This window comes from Plasmodium chabaudi (assembly GCF_900002335.3).
Source record: "Plasmodium chabaudi chabaudi strain AS genome assembly, chromosome: 13".
Taxonomy (NCBI): domain Eukaryota; phylum Apicomplexa; class Aconoidasida; order Haemosporida; family Plasmodiidae; genus Plasmodium; species Plasmodium chabaudi.
In genome coordinates, this window is record NC_030113.2 from 1074615 (window position 1) to 1094156 (window position 19542).

Consider the following 19542-nt stretch of genomic DNA (forward strand, 5'->3'; position numbering starts at 1 on the left):
TTGGTCTAATGTAGTTAAAATTTAGGATCTCTTTTTATATTTGCATATGTATATGGATGTATTCAGAATATCACGGGGCTATGCACAAACATATGTGTATATATATGCATATATTAAGATCGATCAATTTTTACATACACTTATATGCTATTACACAAAAGTAGATAAATATGTGCATATATATATGTATATTAGTTCCGTTATAATTTCCTGGAATATCTGTATATACACTTGATGGCATTGGAAAAAAAAACTTATAATCTAAATGTTATTGCATTTTTTGAGAAAAATATAAAAAATGGACCAAATGAAAAATAACAAAATAGGATCATTTTATATGGCAATCCAACACATTGTGGGTTACACTTTTATGAACTATATTCGATTTAATGAAATGTAGCATATTGGTCTTGTTTTGTAAACATATCAGCATCCTTTCATATTTTCTAATTTTCATCCTATACAACATAAGCATTGTATAATAAAAAGAAAAAGGGAATATATTAGTATGCACATGGTATATATAGTTATTTACATGTCATTAAATTTATAGCTGAATATGATATACCCATTTTTATGTTCATGCAAATTATATTAAAAAAATATACATGCACATTTCTTTTCCATCCCCAATGCATTTACATAAGTCTACATATTATGAGCAAAATGGTAACCATATAAACTTTGTGGATAATTTTGTTTCGAATGTGTTTGAAAATAGTTTCGCTAAATCCTCAAAAACTTGTGGACTCATTACTATAAATAAAACTAATAAGACAATAAATGATAAAATAAACATTTACAAAAATAATGTTATAAATAGTGATATAATTAGAAAAATAAATGTCAAAAAAATCGAGCCATATAATAATACTAATATTTTGAATAAAACATTTCAGAAAAGTTTCCACACAAAAAGAAAGATAAGGTCTTCATTAAAATTTAAAAATATATTGAGCAATTATTATAATATATTAAATGGGGATGAAAAAAACGAAAAAAGAAATTATTTAAAATGTGAACATAAATATAAAGCTAATGTTGTACTATCAAAACGGTCCCATAACATTGAAAATTTCGAAGAAGAAAGAATATTAAAAAAAATAAAAAACTTTAATAATAATAAAAATTTTAATTTACTCGACTTTTTTAAAAAGATAAAGAAAGTTTCTGAAACCCTTTTAAAAACAAACCAAATATGGGATAATGATTCAAATGGTGAGGGGGAAAAAACACAGTCTGAATGTATAGAATATAGTTCAAATAAATTATGCTACAATAAAAACGAGAACCGATTTTTTTATGATGATATTATTATTTGTAATGTAAAAAATAAAAGAAAAAATGTTAGACTTTTAGGAGATGAGAAAAGAAAACTGAATAAATCTAATAAAAAAAATTGTCTTTTTTTAGATCCCTATAATCAAATTAATATTACCCCTTCTAAAATTGTCAATCTTCAAAATAAATGTGTCTATACAATTCCTATTTCATATGTAAATTACTCGTATATATCAAATACAAGCATAACTAGCTATTTCAAAAATAGTTGTAAACATGCAAAACTGCATAACCTATGTAGAAGCTTCATAAAGGCTAACAATGTTATAAAAAAACACATAAAAAAAAAATCGAAATTTAATAAGGTGAAAAATTATTACAGTAAAGACAATATTGATGAAAAGGATTTCTCTCAAAAAAAAGATGCCAATGATATAAAAAATGGTTGTGAATATTCTAAACATGAAATACCACAATTGAAAAATATGCGAAATACCGTTTATTCATTTCAAAGTTATTTTATAAATAATTGCTTTAATGAAAAGAATAAAAATTTTAAAATTTTAGAAAAAAAATGTAACCCAAATATAGTGGTAATAAAATATGATAATAAAAATAGAAAGCCCAAAATATATTGGATACAACGTATATTTTTTAAGGGATGGGATAAAAAAAATTATAATAAAATTCAAAAATATGAACAAAATATTAGATTGTGTTGTATATCTGGATTGAGAGAAAAATGTAGAAACGGAATAATTTATCAGATTGTTAAAAATAAATGTACTTATACAATTGAAGAAATAAATCAAGGAAGGATGAAAATGGATATATTTGGAAAAGTAGCCCATAATATCAGCAAAGAATATTATTATCAAAATAAAGAAAGACAAAACATGTCTAATATTAGAAGAAATGTGCAAATATTTCATCATGAAATACCAATAGATAATACAGATAAAGACATAAGCCAATATATTCCTGATAAATACAGCTATAAACAAAAAAATGAGCATCCGTTTGTCATTGTGAAAGACAATCTTAAATATGGTACAACAAATAATAAACCACAAAAAATCGATTTCAATGAATTAAATAATGTGTCTACCTATTCAGGAAACAAAATAATGTATTATTGTTCTAAGAAAAACGATGCTCATTTAAATTATATAATAAAAAATAATATATACAATCAAAATAATAATGTGCAAAATCAAATTTCTAGTAAGGATTGCCGGATATTTGAAAACGGACAAGAATATAATGAAAGCTGCTTTAATATTCTTAGGACCCCTTCTGAATGTGTAGAAAATAAAAAATGTAATGAAATATTAGAATATAATGATAAAACAGTAAAAATAGAAAATAATTATTCACATGGCGAATTAAAAAAAAAAAAATATTTAATTGATTGGTATCCTGGTTTTAATGTTCCAATAGGAACATATGGGAGAGCAATATTAAGAAAAGCATTACATCAAAAAAGAATGACTGATATTAAAAAATGTGATGAACTTTTATCATCAAATAATTTATTTCCAACATCTAGATCCACTTTTGGAGACATGAAAATAAAAGATCTATATAGAGCTGCCTATATATTAGACGTATGGGATATAGCAGAAAAATATTGTTTACTAGCATGTGAGAGAAATGGATACAAAAGGGAATGGATTAGTATGTTAAAACAGAGCAATAAAAAAATCACTATTAAAGCGCTTAAAGAGATTAGAAATAAACATATAGCCAAAAATAAGCAAAGTAAAACTTTAAACCGAAAAATGGAAAAAGAAAGAAAAACTAATGAACAGGAAAATGCAAAAAATGCGAAACCGAAAGAACCTTATCATATTTACAATAATCTAACACATAAAAATAATCTATTAACAACCAAAAAAGAAAACACTGATAGTGTCATTTCCAATCATAATTGTATGCCAAATAATGTAGACAATAAAATGAATGAAGTTAAAAACTTTCCTTCTCAATTTTCAAAAGAAAATTGTGAAAATAAATGTTGCACAAGTTACAATATGCATATTCATAAAATAAATAATGATGACATAAAAAGGAATGGCCATTTTTCTAAGAATTTTATTAATATCTTTCCAAATAAAACTAATCATAAAAAAGATGACCAGATGATGGATAACCAATTTATAACCCTTGTAATGCAAAACAAGATATGTCAAATAAATTATAATGCAGATATAAATAGTCTAAATACGAAAAATATTTACTCTCAAAAATATCAAAAGAAATGTATACAGAAGGATGAACTACAAAATGTTGATGCTAAGATTATACCATCAAATATGACTTATGATAAAAATCAGAGATATTATTATTATATGGATGGTGCTGAAAGTGAAAACTGTGGCATGAGACAATTGATATATCAAGCAAAGACACAAATTAACAAATACGGCATTCATGATAATTGTAATATGCCAGTACTTTTTAATTCGCCAAACAACAATTGTTATAATTCAGTTGAGGCATATACTAAAATAACAAATCCCTCTAAAAAAACGAATCCAAATATATGTAATACTATAAATGATCGAAATAGTTATAATCAATCTGAATTTCAGATAAAGGGATATAATATCAAAAGTTCCAATGGCCAAAATAATAGTATGTACCATAAAAACGGGAAAGAATATTTTTATACAGATATACAAAGTAAGTACATATGAAAACTAAAAAAGAAGCACATCAAATATGGGGATTTATTTATGTTATTTTCAAGGGTATAAAATAATTCCTTTCATTAGGTCCCCAAAATATCTTAATCTCCGCCATGCTCATAATATGCTAAGTATGCAGTAATGAGCAGATATATAAAACATACACATTTATTATATATGCATATGTTATATATATGTGTGTCATGATGCTTAGTTAAAACCTATATAAGGAATGCTTTTTTCCCCTAAGCATTGGAAACAATTTAGGAAATCTCAATTACAACGTCTTAAAATGAAAATTAAAAAAATAAATACATATATGCATATATAAAAATTGTGTATTTCCATATTTCTATTTTTTTTTAAACCCTATTACATTAAATTAATAATTACTCTATTATTTATTTAATTAAATTTGTTTTTTTTTTTATCTTTTCTTTATTATTTGTTCATAACGTGGTATATTTGGTATCACAAATTTTACTTCACGTACCGTCGTTTTAAAAAATATATAACAACAAAATTTGGTAAGCATATGAAAGAGATATGCATATAATGAAATACTTTTTATTAAATCAAAAAATAAATTCTATCTATATATAAACAATTAAATTAAAAAAATAAAAACAGTATTATTTTTTCACTACATTTTCGATGTTCTAAAAATATAGCCATTTGGAAATGATGCATAATATATAATATATATTTGTATATTAAGAAATTGGCTACTATAATTTTTTTAAATATGCATTTTTATTCTTGAATTTATTAACCCATGGGTAATCTACATCTTTAAGAAAAAAATAAACTTTAAAAAAAATATAAATTTGATAAAAAAAAAAGGAGTATATCTCCCTTTTTTCGTATATTATCCTCGTTTGTATGTATAAAAGAGGAATATTAAACGGTTTAATTTATCAGTGTAATAATACATCACGTTGTAAAAAAATAAATAACAATATACGAAGAAGTATACGAAATAATAGCTTCAATATGGTAGAAAAAAAAAGTGTTATCAAGGGGAATTTGGAGCATATGAAAGATGCTTATGATCCTAAGGAAGTCGAACTAAAATGGTATAAATTTTGGGAAGAAAATGGCTACTTTAAACCTAAAAAAGAGTTGATGGAAAATAAAGATAATGCAAAAAAGTTTGTTATTGTATTACCACCCCCAAATATTACGGGGACATTACATATTGGACATACATTGACAGTAGCTATTCAAGATTCGTTAGTTAGATATAAAAGAATGAAAAACTATTTAACATTATATGTACCCGGAACAGATCATGCAGGTATAGCAACACAAACTGTTGTTGAAAAAATGTTATATAAAAAAGAAAACAAAATAAGACATGATTATGGAAGGGAAGAATTTGTAAAGAAAATATATGAATGGAAAGATGTACATGGAAATAAAATTAATAATCAAATTAAAAGTATAGGGGCATCAGTTGATTGGTCAAGAGAATATTTTACTATGAATGAAAAATTATCTATGGCAGTAAAAGAGGCATTTGTTCAATTTTATGAAGCCGGATTAATTTATAGAGATAATCGATTAGTAGCATGGTGTCCACATTTAAAAACTGCATTATCAGATATCGAAGTAAATAATGAAGAAATTAAGAAACCAACAAAAGTAAAAATTCCATCTTTTAATCATTTAGTTGAAGTTGGTGTTTTATATAAATTCTTTTATCCAGTAAAAAATAGTGAAGAAAAAATTGAAATCGCAACAACTCGTATTGAAACAATGTTAGGCGATGTAGCTGTAGCTGTACACCCAAATGATAAAAGATATAAGCATCTAATAGGAAAAGAATTAGAACACCCATTTATTAAAGATAGAAAAATGATAGTTATTGCTGATGATTATGTAGATATGGAATATGGTACTGGTGCTGTCAAAATTACACCAGCTCATGATAAAAATGATTACGAGATGATGAAAAGGCATAATTTAAATTATATTAATATATATACATTAGATGGACATATTAATAAAAATGGTGGACCTTTATTTGAAGGTTTACATAGATTTGAATGTAGATTTAAAATTCAAGAAGAATTAAAAAAATTAAATTTATTGTCTGATAAAATACCAAACCCTATGACATTACCATTATGCTCACGAACAAATGATATAATTGAATATATGCTCATCCCACAATGGTATTTAAACTGCTCCGATTTAGCTAAAGAATCCATTGATTATGTTAAAAAAAAAGAACTTGTAATTCTTCCTTCATTACATGTTAATACATGGTTTTATTGGCTCGAAAATGTTCGAGATTGGTGTATTTCTAGGCAATTATGGTGGGGTCATCGTATACCTGCTTATAAAATAATAACTAAAAGTAATATGAAAAAGGAAGATCAAGTGAATAGTAATGATAATGATCCATGTGAACAAGAAGAAGAAAAATGGGTTGTTGGACGAACTTATGAAGAATGCTTAGAAAAAGCAAAAAAATTAGTTGATGAAAATACAGAATTTGAATTAGTACAAGATGAAGATGTATTAGATACATGGTTTTCATCTTCTTTAGTTCCATTTAGTTCTTTAGGTTGGCCAGAAAAAACAAAAGATTTAGATTTATTTTTCCCTAATACAATTTTAGAAACTGGACAAGATATACTATTTTTTTGGGTTGCAAGAATGGTTATGGTTTCTATACATCTAATGAAAAAATTGCCATTCAATACAATTTATTTACATGCTATGATTAGAGATTCGAAAGGTGAGAAAATGAGTAAAAGTAAAGGAAATGTTGTCGACCCATTAGATATTATTAATGGTATAAGTTTACAAGACTTACATCAAAAATTATATGAAGGAAATTTACCCGAAAAAGAAATTAAAAGAGCTTTAGAATTACAGAAAAAAGAATTTCCAAAGGGAATACCAGAATGTGGAACAGATGCATTACGTTTTGGTTTGTTAACTTATTTAAAACAAGGTAGAAATGTAAATCTAGATATTAATCGAATTGTTGGATATAGACATTTTTGTAATAAATTATGGAATGCAATTAAATTTTTTCTAAAAACATTACCAAGTAATTATGATGATTCTAACATTTTGCTAAAAAATCCAGAATATGCTCATTCATTTAATTGGGAAGATAAATGGATATTACACCGATTAAATATGTATATTAAAAGTGCAAATGAAAATTTTGAAAATTATAACTTTTCAGAGGTTTCTTTTGCTTCATACAATTTCTGGTTATATGATTTATGTGATATATATCTCGAATTAATCAAAGGAAGACTTAATGCATATTCAGAAGAATGCCCACATAAAAAAGCAGAGAGTGAAAAAAGAGAAGATGAAATATCACAAGATCAAACTTGTGGCGAAAAGGATGGAAAAACATGTCCATATTCCAAGAATAATAATATATCTAGTGGATATGCTGCTAATAAAACTCTTCATATATGTATTGATTATGGTCTTAGACTATTACACCCAATTTCTCCTTTTATTACTGAAGAATTATATCAAAAAATTGCAGACAAAGAATCCAAATTTGATTCTATATCTATAGCTAGCTATCCAGAATGTATAGAAGCATGGGTTAATGAAGAAATAAATGCAGAAATGAATGTATTTATGAATATTGTTAAGCAATTTAGATCTTTTATATCAAATCTTGATATACCACCAAAAACTAAATTAAATTGTTTTATATCTGCCAAAAGTAGTAAAGATAAAGAATTTTTAGAAAAAGTGAAAAATAAAATACAAGTATTAGCAAAATTAAATTCTTTAGAAATTGTTAATTATGATTTTCAAGATTTATCTGATGAATTAAAAATACAAATTAAAAAATGTTTAAAAGATATTATTTCTGATAAATTTATTATATATGTCCAATCTACTGAAGAATATCTAAAACCTTTATTAGCCAACATGATAAATAAAAATAAAAAATTACAGAATTCTTTAGATTCATATTTAAAGAAAATCAAAGATCCCAATTATGAGCAAAAGGTACCTGAAGAAGTTAGAAATATGTACACCGAAAAAGTCGACCAACTAAATTCACAAATTGCCTCGGTCTCAAATATTATTGAAGAAATAAATGAATGTTTAAAGAATGCTTAGGTAATTTTGCCATAGTACGCAAAAAAGAAAAAACCCTGAAAATTCACAACAAACTAATAGTACAACAATTTTTTTTAACTTATAAATGTGTAACTGTAAACGTCGAATGTTTTCTTAGTGTTATATTTTAAAAAAACTTTCACATTAATAATGAATTATGTTAATCCATTTTTTGATGGAAGAAAAAAACATGAAGTAAAAAAAATTATAAAATTGATAAGCCTTTTCTTTGCCTATGCAAAGTTGGGGATTCATGAGATTATACAATTCTTATGAGCCCTGCTTATATATATTACCAGCTAATTATGCATATATATATATTTCTATATGGGCAGTATATTCTTACGTATCAAAAATTGCATGCATAGTTCATGCAGACAAATTTTATTCTTCTTAGTCTATCTTGTAGCAGTGTCGTTACGCATATGTATCTGCTTAAATTTTTATCGGTTTACTTATTTATGTTGTATATTTCTTCCCAATTTAACTCTACAAAAGTGAATGTGCATTAACAAAAATATATTAATTCAACTTTTTATTAGCCACGTGTTCGTTTATGAGAGAGAAAATGTATGGCGTATTGCATCCCTGTACTTGTTGTATTATTTCTCCATTTTTTAATATAATATAAAAAGGCATTGAATTATTATCGTAATTTTTTAATGATGCAACAGTTTGTGCGCATACTGAAAATATTTTTACACTTTCACAAAAAACATAATTGTGCTTATAAATTTTATTTATTATTTCAAAAGTAATCAGACATGGTCCACACCACTTAGTATATACATCAATGATATATAGCATATCATTTTTTTCATTAAAAAGCTGTTTGTATTCTTCTTCATTTTGAATTTCTTGGTAAATTTTGTCATCGTGCTTTTTCATCTTTTCTGAGAAGCAGGGAATAAGCAAAATTATTGTTATTATTGTAATTCGTGCCGGAAAAAATAATATACCAGCAATAATGAAGATACTAAAACTATAGTATATTTATAATAATTAATAAGCTTATTTTTTTTAAATATATAATAAATGAGAATGTCTATTAATAATTAGCGGAGCAAATAAAAATAGTAATATAATTCCTGATGTTTATAGTGGCATAATAAAATAATACATAACTATGCAACAAAAACATAGGAATAGTAAATTTAATATAAATAAAGAAGGAAATTTTTGTAATATACCCTTAAAAATATATTATGCAAAAAAAAAAAAAAATGAAAATGCGAGAAAGACAAGCGCTATACCTTGTGTATCAATTTTAAGCTTAAAAAGGGAACAAAAAAAATAGAGATAATTAAAATGGAAGGTAAAAATCGAAAAAAACTTAAATGAAGGCTAAAAAAAAAAATCGAATAACTTCTCTTCAATAAAACAATGATCAATTGTGTGAACCTGATTGAAAGTAAAAATTTCTATGGATGAATTTTTAGGCTCCAGCATATCTATAAGTGTATTATTTATTATTGAATCGTGAACAAATAAATAATATAAAAAGTAAGTATTTTTAATCATGCCTTGAGATAATGATAATATGTGCTTTTGAAAAATAATATTACTAAGATTATCGAATTTATTTAGTTCTACTAATAAATTATCAATTATCATTTTGAGCAAACTACTAGAAGTGCTATTATATTTGGCTTCCTTCTCATTACCGGTGTACTCTTTATTCATTTGTTTGTAAAAAAAATTATTATTTTCTGTTATATTATTAATACTAATTTTTTTATCACTATAAGCGTTATATTTTTCTTTATATATATCAATAAAATAAAGGCAAGACTTAATGTAGTACTTTTTATTTCTTCGATATCTTGAAATAAGATTTTCATATAGTGATTTATTTACTATCGTATTTTTGTCTAATATTTTATCTGCAAAACTTAAATCCAATAATATAATATTATATAATCCTGTTAGTTTTTTATCTAAAATATTTTTACTGAATCCATCTTGGCTTATTTTTCCAATACTTGAGACATACATTCTTTTTATCTTTTCAATAAATGTGTAATAAATAAAAAATAATTTTTTTTGCAACAACAATTTTATAATAAAAATTATAATATCTCTATACATGTTTGTATCCATAACTTTTTCAATATATAATATCAAAATATTTGAAAACATAAATATATTTATTAAATGACAGTTTACTTTTTCACATGTTATATTTTTTATATCATTATTAAATAAAATTGGAATATAAGAATATAAATATTTTTCTAAGTTATTAAAATATTCTATACACAAACATTTTAATATTATTTTAAACATTTTATATACTAAAGAAAAGTAAATGCTTTTTATATCTGTTACAAGAAAGTTTCTTTCTTCTTCTTCATCTTTTAGAAAATTACTTTGTATATTATTCGTATCATTATTATTTTCATCTTTTGAGCAATCTAAAAATGTGTTAAAACTTTTTTTATTATTATATTTGAACAAATTCATAAAAAAATAAAGTTCGGCATATTCTTTTTCATTCATATTTTCTTTTATTTCTACATGATTAGTAGTAGCTTGTTCTGATATGTTAATATTATTCACCATACCCTCATAATTATTAATGCTGGTATTGCCATTTAATTGTACATTATCTGAAATATGATCATTTCCATTTTGCGGAAAATTCACATTCTTAGATATTTCATGATTGAATTTTAAAAAGGCATCTAGGAGATCAAATTTGTTTAACTTATCCAAATAGATGTCTTCATTTGTTTTGTCAACTTCTTCCATTTGATGTTTCCAATTAAATTGGACTTCAGTTGGAACATTCAATAAATTTACAAAAGAATTGAATAGGTCAAAAAAATTTACTTTATTTTGATCAGCACTAATAAATAAAAAATTTGTATCATTACAATTTTTTATAATTTCTTTATTTTCTATAAATATAATCAGTTTATATGCAGAAAATATTAATGGGTTTATTTTTTCTTTTATCAATTCTTTAAATTCTGTATGGAAAATTTTATCTTTTAATTGATTTTTATTTGTTAAAAAATATTGTGATAAACCCATGTCGTTGCTTTCTTTAATTTTGTTAGTCTCATTTGAATATTTTTCGATTTGATAAAATTTTGAATATACACATTCTAGATCATTATTATTATAAAATTGATAAAAAAAATAAAATGAATTTAAAACAAAAGAATAAAATATATAATCTTGAATAATATTATTATGATAAGACAATGATATATTATGAAATAAATTTTTCAAAAATTTTAAAATTATTATTTTCCATTTGTTAATATCCTTTGAATCAAAGAATGGTATTGCACATATATACTTATTTAAAAAAAGAAATATATATATTTCAAAAATTCTATCATGAATAAAATTTAAATTGTTATTATAATATATACAAATATCAGCATCGTTTATATATTTGTTAAAATAATTTTCTCTTATTAATATATCTTGTCTTAATTTTTTATGAAACATTTTTATATCTTCATATTTTGTGAACAAATGTTCGTATATACAACTATATTTATTTTTATAGTAATAGTCATGTAATAATTTTATCATATACCTATATATATCAATAGCACATTCTGTATATCTTTTATATAGCAATCTAAATTTTGACACATCATTTTTATTTATGATGCTGTTTATTTCGCCAATGCTATTAATAGCATGATTATAATATGACTTTATTTTGTTCACTTGATTCGTTTGCTTATTATTATTATTTTGAAAAAACATATCTTGTAATATAAACAAATCATTTTTCATAAGCTGGATAAATTTATTATTTTCATTGTTCTCAAAATTTTGATTTGTTTCTGTTAAACCAGATTTATTTTTTGTATCGCTTGAAGATTCCTTATTATCTTCATCATTGTTGTAACTATTTTGCGTATTATAATTAATTACGTTTTTAACTGGATCGTAAACAATTTCTTCATTTAATATTTTATGAATTTTCTGAGGATCAAAACGTGCTAACAACATCAAGGTATACTTCGTATTTAATAATAAGTATGTAGCTTTTTTAAAATTATTTTTTAAACTTTCGAAGGAAACATCTTGATCTGGGTGGCAAGACATATTATCATCATTTGTGTTAGCTATACTTTTGGTAGTATCATTTTTCTCTTCGTTTTGATCAATTAAATGATATATTAAAGTCATTCTATTTTCCAAAATATTTTCAAAAAGATCACCTTTTATTATTTCATTTGTGTGTGCATTTTTTTCATTGCAATATATTAACAAGACAATCAATGATTTTGTAATTAATTTAATTTTACTGGATGTACTATAAGTTAAATTGTAATAAGAAGAGTATATCAATTTTAATATAATATTTGAAAAGTTTTCTTTATGTTTATATATATAGGAATTTAGATATTTAACTGAATTTTTACTATTAAATATTTTTATATAAATATCTCTAATTATTTGGTTTTTAAAAAGTGAATTAAGAAATTTTAGGCATATAAATATGTCTGTATATATTTTATTTAAGACATATATATAATTTTCTTCACTTACTTTTTTATTAATATCAAAGTATATATTGTTTGTATAATTATTTAAATAAAAACAATCACAATTAACTAATTCTTCTTTGCTTTTTTTCATAAAATCATAGTAATTATTTTCTTCATTATTTAATAAATCAAAAAAAGAGTTTTGAAATAAAAACTCATAGCTTTCATATTTTTTATTCCATACATCCTTTACAACAGTCTTTTCAAAATCTGATAATTCTTTTTTATAGGATGATGATGAAACCTCTTTAAAATTAACAGCTGTTGTATTTTTAACATCATCAATTAAATCTTCATAACTCGTAATTATATTATCCAAACTATCTTTTATATTATATACACTAGAGTATATATTCTTAATCTTAATAGTATTATTAATAACATTGCTGCTTTTTTTTCGTAAAAACTCTTTTATACTATCCTCCTTACTAGTTATAGTATTACGTAAGTTTTCTATCTGTTTTACAGTCTCATTGTAGTTATAATTTTGGAATATTTCATTTAAGTCTACTTTCATTTTACTATCAAACGAAGCATATGCTTAAATATATGATTATAATTGATATATAGGCTTAAATAGTATGTGCATAATTAATATAGTTTTTTTGTAAAATCATATTAACAAAAAAAAATTTTATGAAATAAAAAACGAATAAAAAAAAAAACTAATAAAATCTATTGCATTACTCTATGCATATATTATTCAATTACATAATTATTTGCATATCGTAAATAGAAAAAATTTTTAATTTATTATATCCCCGATTATATATCATTGTTTATATAATGCTATTCCACAAACTGTAGATATGCAAGTAGCGAAATAAAAATATATGGATTACTATTTTTTTATATAATTTGTTCAAAATAAAAATATGCTAACAATAGTTTTATTGTTATCATAAAAAATAATTTTTATACAACAATACTTCATCCAAATTAGCTTGATAAAAATAAACTTCTTCGGAATGTATATGATTCATATAGCGATTTAATAAAAGAAAACCCCACCGAATTATAAGGTAACATTCTTTTTGTTTTACTTTAACCAGCTTAAAAACATTTTTCACTTTAAATAAATGTTGCTATATATTATATCCATATTGCTGATTTCACAATTTGTTCAAAAGAACAAAATTAAGCATAGAAAATTTATTTGTAAAATTATCAAATGTGTTAATGATAAATGTGCGCATAGAGTATCTATTTTACTAACCTTTTCAATTTATACATATTATCTTTCCCTTTTTAAATGTGTAGATGAGCGAATTTAAGGTTGGCTCCAAGTTAAAAGAACAAGTAGTGTGTAATATGCAGCCATTAATTTTATGTTTACACAAACATGATGATGACATAACAAAATGCATACCTGAAATTGCCATATTTGAAAAAACATGTAGTAAAAAGGTGAACTATGTTCATGATCGAATAGGATTGGATGACACAAGGAATACTTTATATACTGGGAAAAAGGCTATATAAAACTTCAAAACATAAAAAAGGGATACAAAAAAACATATACACACATGCAAACCTTTTGCATTTTTTTTCTTTTTTTCGTATAAATCTGTGTGTACTATTTGTTTTATTATTATTAAATTAATTTATAGAATATTGTATTAGATCAATATTGCCACCTAAAATAAGGTTTTTATCTTTTTACCATTTTTAATGTCCAAAAAGTGTATTTAATAATTTATGTTCATATATTTCCCCCCTTTTTTTTGTATTTTTATTTCTATAATACATTTTTTAAGCTTAATATAATTAACAATTCAAAAGGGAAAAAATAATGTGAAAAAATAATAAAATTTGCGTTTGAATATACAATTTAAAACAAGCATATTGTTTATGTAAAAAAAAAAAAATAAATATATGATAATATAATATTTATGTAAACATAATTAAAATGAAAAGAACAAAACAAATACATATTTTTATATAAGTAATAAAAAATGCAAATAAAATGACTAACAATAATTTCCAATTCAAAATTAATAAAATTAATGGATTGAAAACAATTGAAAATGCACATTTAAAAATACAAAAAATAAAAATAATCCAATAAAATAAATACAAAGTAAACTTATGTATCATTATACTATAATGACAAAGTGAATTTTTGTTGCACTTGAATATAGTATATATATATGCGTCTTGTTTTTTAAGGTTGACAAGATTTAAAAACATTTTTCTAAAACATGTTTTTTTATAAACGATTTAAAATGGTCGATTATGTAAAGGCCAGTGAAATAAAAACATTCTATTGTGATTAACCCAAGAATGATCTTCTATAAAATTTGCTTGGATTAGTGTAAGACGCATAGTCATCCATTTTGTTTCCTCTGTTTCCTCTCTCTTTAATATCCATAAACTGAGAAGCATCATTGTTTGATTTATAATCGTGGGGCATATTTGATGAATGGTATTTACTATCTTTATCATAGTCGTCAAATTTAATAATATTTGGTTTGAAAAATCTTATTTTAGAAGAAGCTCCCATATCTTTAAAGCCTCCAAGACCAGATAAGTTCATAATACTTTGTGATTGTAATAGTTTTTTTGTATTTTTTGCAACTTTATTTTTAAATCTAACAATATGATAATTGTATAAATAAATTGCAGTAGTGGAAATTAGTAAAACAGTAAAAATTATAGCACCTTCAGTTCCAAAAACATTAGCTATACCTTCATACATATAAAATACAATGTGTCTAAAAAATTTCTTCATATATAAAGATATTTGTGCATATCCAAATATCATAAATAAGGAAACTGTTATTAAGAATAAGAAGCTTGCATGGAATTTTTTAAAATATAAAATTAATGATGATATAAATAATAATATAATTATACCAAGATAGCAAATAATTTTATGTATTAATTGTTTTCTTATAATTGGATAATATATATTATATATATCATTATTTAACCATCTATTAATAACTTTACTCATTAACTCTTTTGAGATTTTTCTATATTGTGGATTTTTTAAAGTAAAATTTTCTTCAATGGAAGATTGTATTTTATTTTCTCTTTGATTTTTTAAATAAATATTTTCTATATTATTTGAAAGTACAACAAGTGCTCTATTAAATAATGTAATTTTTAATGATCTCCATAAATAATATTTATGTATTTCTCCCTTTATTGCATCTTTTAATTCGTCTAATGGTTGTTGACAAGTTACTTGTATTGCTTTTAAGTTTTCATCCTTAATAAATTTAAATACTTCATCAGCTAATTCTAAAAAGTTTTTATATTCAGTAACCCATGATTCTTCATTAGCACAATATATTTCCATATATTTCAATTCTTCTTGATTTTTTAAATTTAAAAATATATCTTGTAATACTAATTCATCTAATGGGAAATTAAAATTATCAAGGAAATTATTTTTTAAATTATTTTTATGCATATTATATAAAGCATTTGTTTTGTCTTTACAATGGTTATTCCATTTTTCTAAAGCTTTTTGTTTTAACTCTTTTATGCTATTATCTAAAATAACTAAATATTCATCACCAATTTCTTTTTCTTCTTTTGAAAAATCACTTAAAGTAGCCATATAAACATTTATAGCTTCTGCATTCCATTTATCTAAAACTGTGTAAAATACATTTTTATTTTTAAAATATTCTGTGATATTATCAGTGCTTTCTGCTAATGTTTCAAAAACTTCCTTTCCTTTTGATACAGCATTTCCAAAAAATGATTTTAATTTATTTTCATTTAATGTTATATTTTTCTTTTTTAAATAATAAAATTCTTGGAATGCGTTATTAATTAATGGGGTACATATTTCATCTTTATAATATATAAGATCTAATTTTTCTGAATTTTTAGAAAGTTTTTTTTCCAAATATTTAAGTAAATTATAGCTAACTGATTCAAAAAAAACAGTTAATTCTTTTTGTTTAATTGGATATTGATCACTTTTCATTTTTATATCTTCTGTAACTATTTGTAAAGCATCTTCACAAGCAATTTTACAAAACTTTTTAATATTTGCTTCTCCCAATGCTATCATTTCATTTTTAATTAAGTCTAATCTTTCATATAAATTAGCTTCTATATCTTTTATCAATTCTTTTTCTTCTTCATCATGGAAATCACTTTCAGTATACTTATACCATATATTTAATATTTGCTCTCTAATTAATTCTTCGTATTTAATTATTTCATTAATTAAAGGTGGGAGTTGTTTATAAATATCTTTTTTTTGATGTACTTCTCTTTCTTCATCTTCATCCATAAAATCTTCATTATATGATGGATCATTTTGAGATTTATTATCTCCATCCTTTTCATTTTCATTCAACTTTGATTCTAAACTTTTTATAAACTCATCACTATCATCATTTATGTAACTAATAAATTCGACATCATCATTTTCCATAAATTGTAATAAATATTTTTTATATAAAAATATTAAATCATTTCTACTTATTTCAGCTCTGTTAATTTTAAACTGTTTAAAAAATTGATTTACATTAGTAAATAAATTTTGATTTGCTGATTTAACTAAAAATGTGATAAAGTCATATATATCATCTCCTGACATATATCTGCTATGAGCTTCTGACATTTCATTTGCTTCATCATCTGTATTAGTATTAGTAGTAGAGCTAGTATTTTCCTTTGTGTCATTTTTGGTATCACCTTTTTTATCTTTTATAATTTTATTGATAATATTATTCATTTGAACATTAGAATACATTTTTTTAGGGTGCAACATTGCTCTTAAATATATTTTATATCGTAGCACCATAATATCATTTTTATATTCGTCATTTAAATCATTTAAATTTACATTTGTAAAATCAAGATCTTTATTATTATACATATGCCTTAACAAAACACAATCTATATTTTTATATAATACTCCTAATTTGTAATTAGTAGACATTTCATTAGTTACCTCCGTATTTCCATCTTTTGTATATGTTAAATATTCTATTTTTTTTTGTTTTGTTGTATAGGCATCATGCTTATCTTTGCTTTTGTTAGATATGATTTTTCTCCAATATTTAATATCTAAATCTCTTCTATCTGAATTTAATAATATATCTAACCATAACTTCCCTTTTCTTACATCTAAGCGTTGACTAAAATCATGCACGACCCACATCAAATTTTTAGAAGCTATACTTTCTAATATTAACGAATTGTTTTCTATATTATTCATATTGTCTAATATTTTATCAAATTTTGTTTTTTTAATTGAAAATGTAGCACCATTTGATCTTGTATAAGCTCTTAACATAAACAAGTTTGCATCCTTTGTTATATTTTCAATAAATTCTAAATCTTTATTATTTATCATTTTCATTGTTAAAAATATTATATCAGTAGATATCAAATTTGTTAACGCATATAATATTTCATCATATCTTTTATTTACATTAGGACTGTTCAAACCTTGTGTGTCCATTAATATAAGATTAACTTCATCAGTGTCACTTAAATTTAGATCATGGACTTTTGAAATCCAATTATCAGATTTATATAAATTTAATAAATCTATTATTTCTTCATTGTATTCATCTTTTTCATATTCATAACTTTTAACAAAAGATGTAAAATTATTATCTATATATTCATACATCTCTTTTAATTTTTGCACTGTTATTACAATTGGCTCCGACCATATCCATATACCATATGTACTAGCAGTGATATCATTTCCAACTTTAAAACCATTTTCAATAGTTTTATCTCGTTTATTAATATCAGCAACTAGCTGGTCATTTATTAAGTTAAGTAAAAATGATTTTCCTGTGTGCATATCTCCTAAAACGGATACAATTGCAATTGGTTTACTGATTTTTTTCAAAATTGCTAAATTTTCTTCTATTATAATTAATTCTGTGTGATTTACATTTGGTTTCACTATTTGTATTGGTTTTCCTCGTTTTCTTCGTCTTCGTATTTTATTTTTTTTCTCATCAATCATTTTGTTTATATTATCCATCGAATTCAAACACTCGCCCCCTTCACAATCGATGGGGACTTCGAAATTATTTTCGTCAATATCATCTTCATATGAATCATAATCACCTTTATTTATATCCTCCCCATTTTGTCCATTATTCTCACTATTATCATTACAGTAAACTGTTAATGAATTTATAACTACGAACAATAGGCAAAAAAATGCTCTTTTCATTTTTTTTTATGACCAAACTTAATTCTCTTTATTTACCAATTCACAATTATGCATTTACATACATTTAAGTATACTTTTGAACATGTAAATGCCTTTTAGTGAGCATCGGATCATAATAAATACATTTATATAAATATATATAAATACATAATGTCATATAAAGTGAACGTTATGTTACAAATGTATGTTTATTTAATATCACCAAATTTTTCGTAAAAATAAAAAAAATAATATAACAATTTGTATCTTAAATATTACTATACATTGGGAAATAATGGCGAATAGGGGAAAAAAAGAAATTTATGTTAATTAAAAAAAAATAATGTATATTTTTAAAAATTAATGAATAAATAAAAATAATGATAAAAGAATGAATGGAAAAATAAATAAAAAATAAATATAAAATAAAATAAAAATTGTGTTAAAATAAAATATAGCTTAAATAATACGAAAGCCGTGTATTTTCATTTTTGATATTTCGCTATTTTACCTTTTTACAATTTATTAAGCATATATAAATTATTATATATTATGGCTTGAATGAATTTTATAATACTATGTATTTTGTGTATTATAATATTTACATACATAAGTAAGTGCTTATATAGCTTTGCGTAATTAAACAAATAATTACCATTTCAATATTTATGTCAATATATATGTTTTGTTTATTTCCCCATTAATAAATTTATTGTAAAAAAGGAAATAAGAAACAAAAAAAAAATAAGAAATATTATTAAGTGTGAAAATTTATGATAATTCAACA

General features: G+C 23.1%; 6 protein-coding genes across 6 annotated transcripts; 3 read left to right on the plus strand and 3 right to left on the minus strand.

Annotated features, from left to right (window-relative positions):
• Positions 1 to 608: 608 nt before the first annotated feature.
• Positions 609 to 3980, plus strand: PCHAS_1328800 (conserved Plasmodium protein, unknown function; the record flags this gene model as incomplete). Its single annotated transcript, XM_730071.2, has 1 exon — positions 609 to 3980. The coding sequence occupies one exon, from the start codon at positions 609 to 611 to the stop codon at positions 3978 to 3980; it is 3372 nt and encodes a 1123-aa protein (XP_735164.2).
• Positions 3981 to 4853: 873 nt separating this feature from the next.
• On the plus strand, positions 4854 to 8087 carry PCHAS_1328900 (valine--tRNA ligase, putative; the record flags this gene model as incomplete). Its single annotated transcript, XM_728987.2, has 1 exon — positions 4854 to 8087. One exon carries the CDS (start codon positions 4854 to 4856, stop codon positions 8085 to 8087), a length of 3234 nt encoding a protein of 1077 aa, XP_734080.2.
• Positions 8088 to 8609: 522 nt separating this feature from the next.
• Positions 8610 to 8975, minus strand: PCHAS_1329000 (thioredoxin-like protein; the record flags this gene model as incomplete). Its single annotated transcript, XM_736046.2, has 1 exon — positions 8610 to 8975. The coding sequence occupies one exon, from the start codon at positions 8973 to 8975 to the stop codon at positions 8610 to 8612; it is 366 nt and encodes a 121-aa protein (XP_741139.2).
• Positions 8976 to 9431: 456 nt separating this feature from the next.
• On the minus strand, positions 9432 to 13124 carry PCHAS_1329100 (conserved Plasmodium protein, unknown function; the record flags this gene model as incomplete). The annotated part of the gene is made up of 1 exon (XM_730471.2): positions 9432 to 13124. The coding sequence occupies one exon, from the start codon at positions 13122 to 13124 to the stop codon at positions 9432 to 9434; it is 3693 nt and encodes a 1230-aa protein (XP_735564.2).
• Positions 13125 to 13867: 743 nt separating this feature from the next.
• Positions 13868 to 14089, plus strand: PCHAS_1329200 (conserved protein, unknown function; the record flags this gene model as incomplete). The annotated part of the gene is made up of 1 exon (XM_732907.1): positions 13868 to 14089. One exon carries the CDS (start codon positions 13868 to 13870, stop codon positions 14087 to 14089), a length of 222 nt encoding a protein of 73 aa, XP_738000.1.
• Positions 14090 to 14879: 790 nt separating this feature from the next.
• PCHAS_1329300 (GTP-binding protein, putative) lies at positions 14880 to 18776 on the minus strand (the record flags this gene model as incomplete). Its single annotated transcript, XM_735949.2, has 1 exon — positions 14880 to 18776. The coding sequence occupies one exon, from the start codon at positions 18774 to 18776 to the stop codon at positions 14880 to 14882; it is 3897 nt and encodes a 1298-aa protein (XP_741042.2).
• Positions 18777 to 19542: the final 766 nt, after the last annotated feature.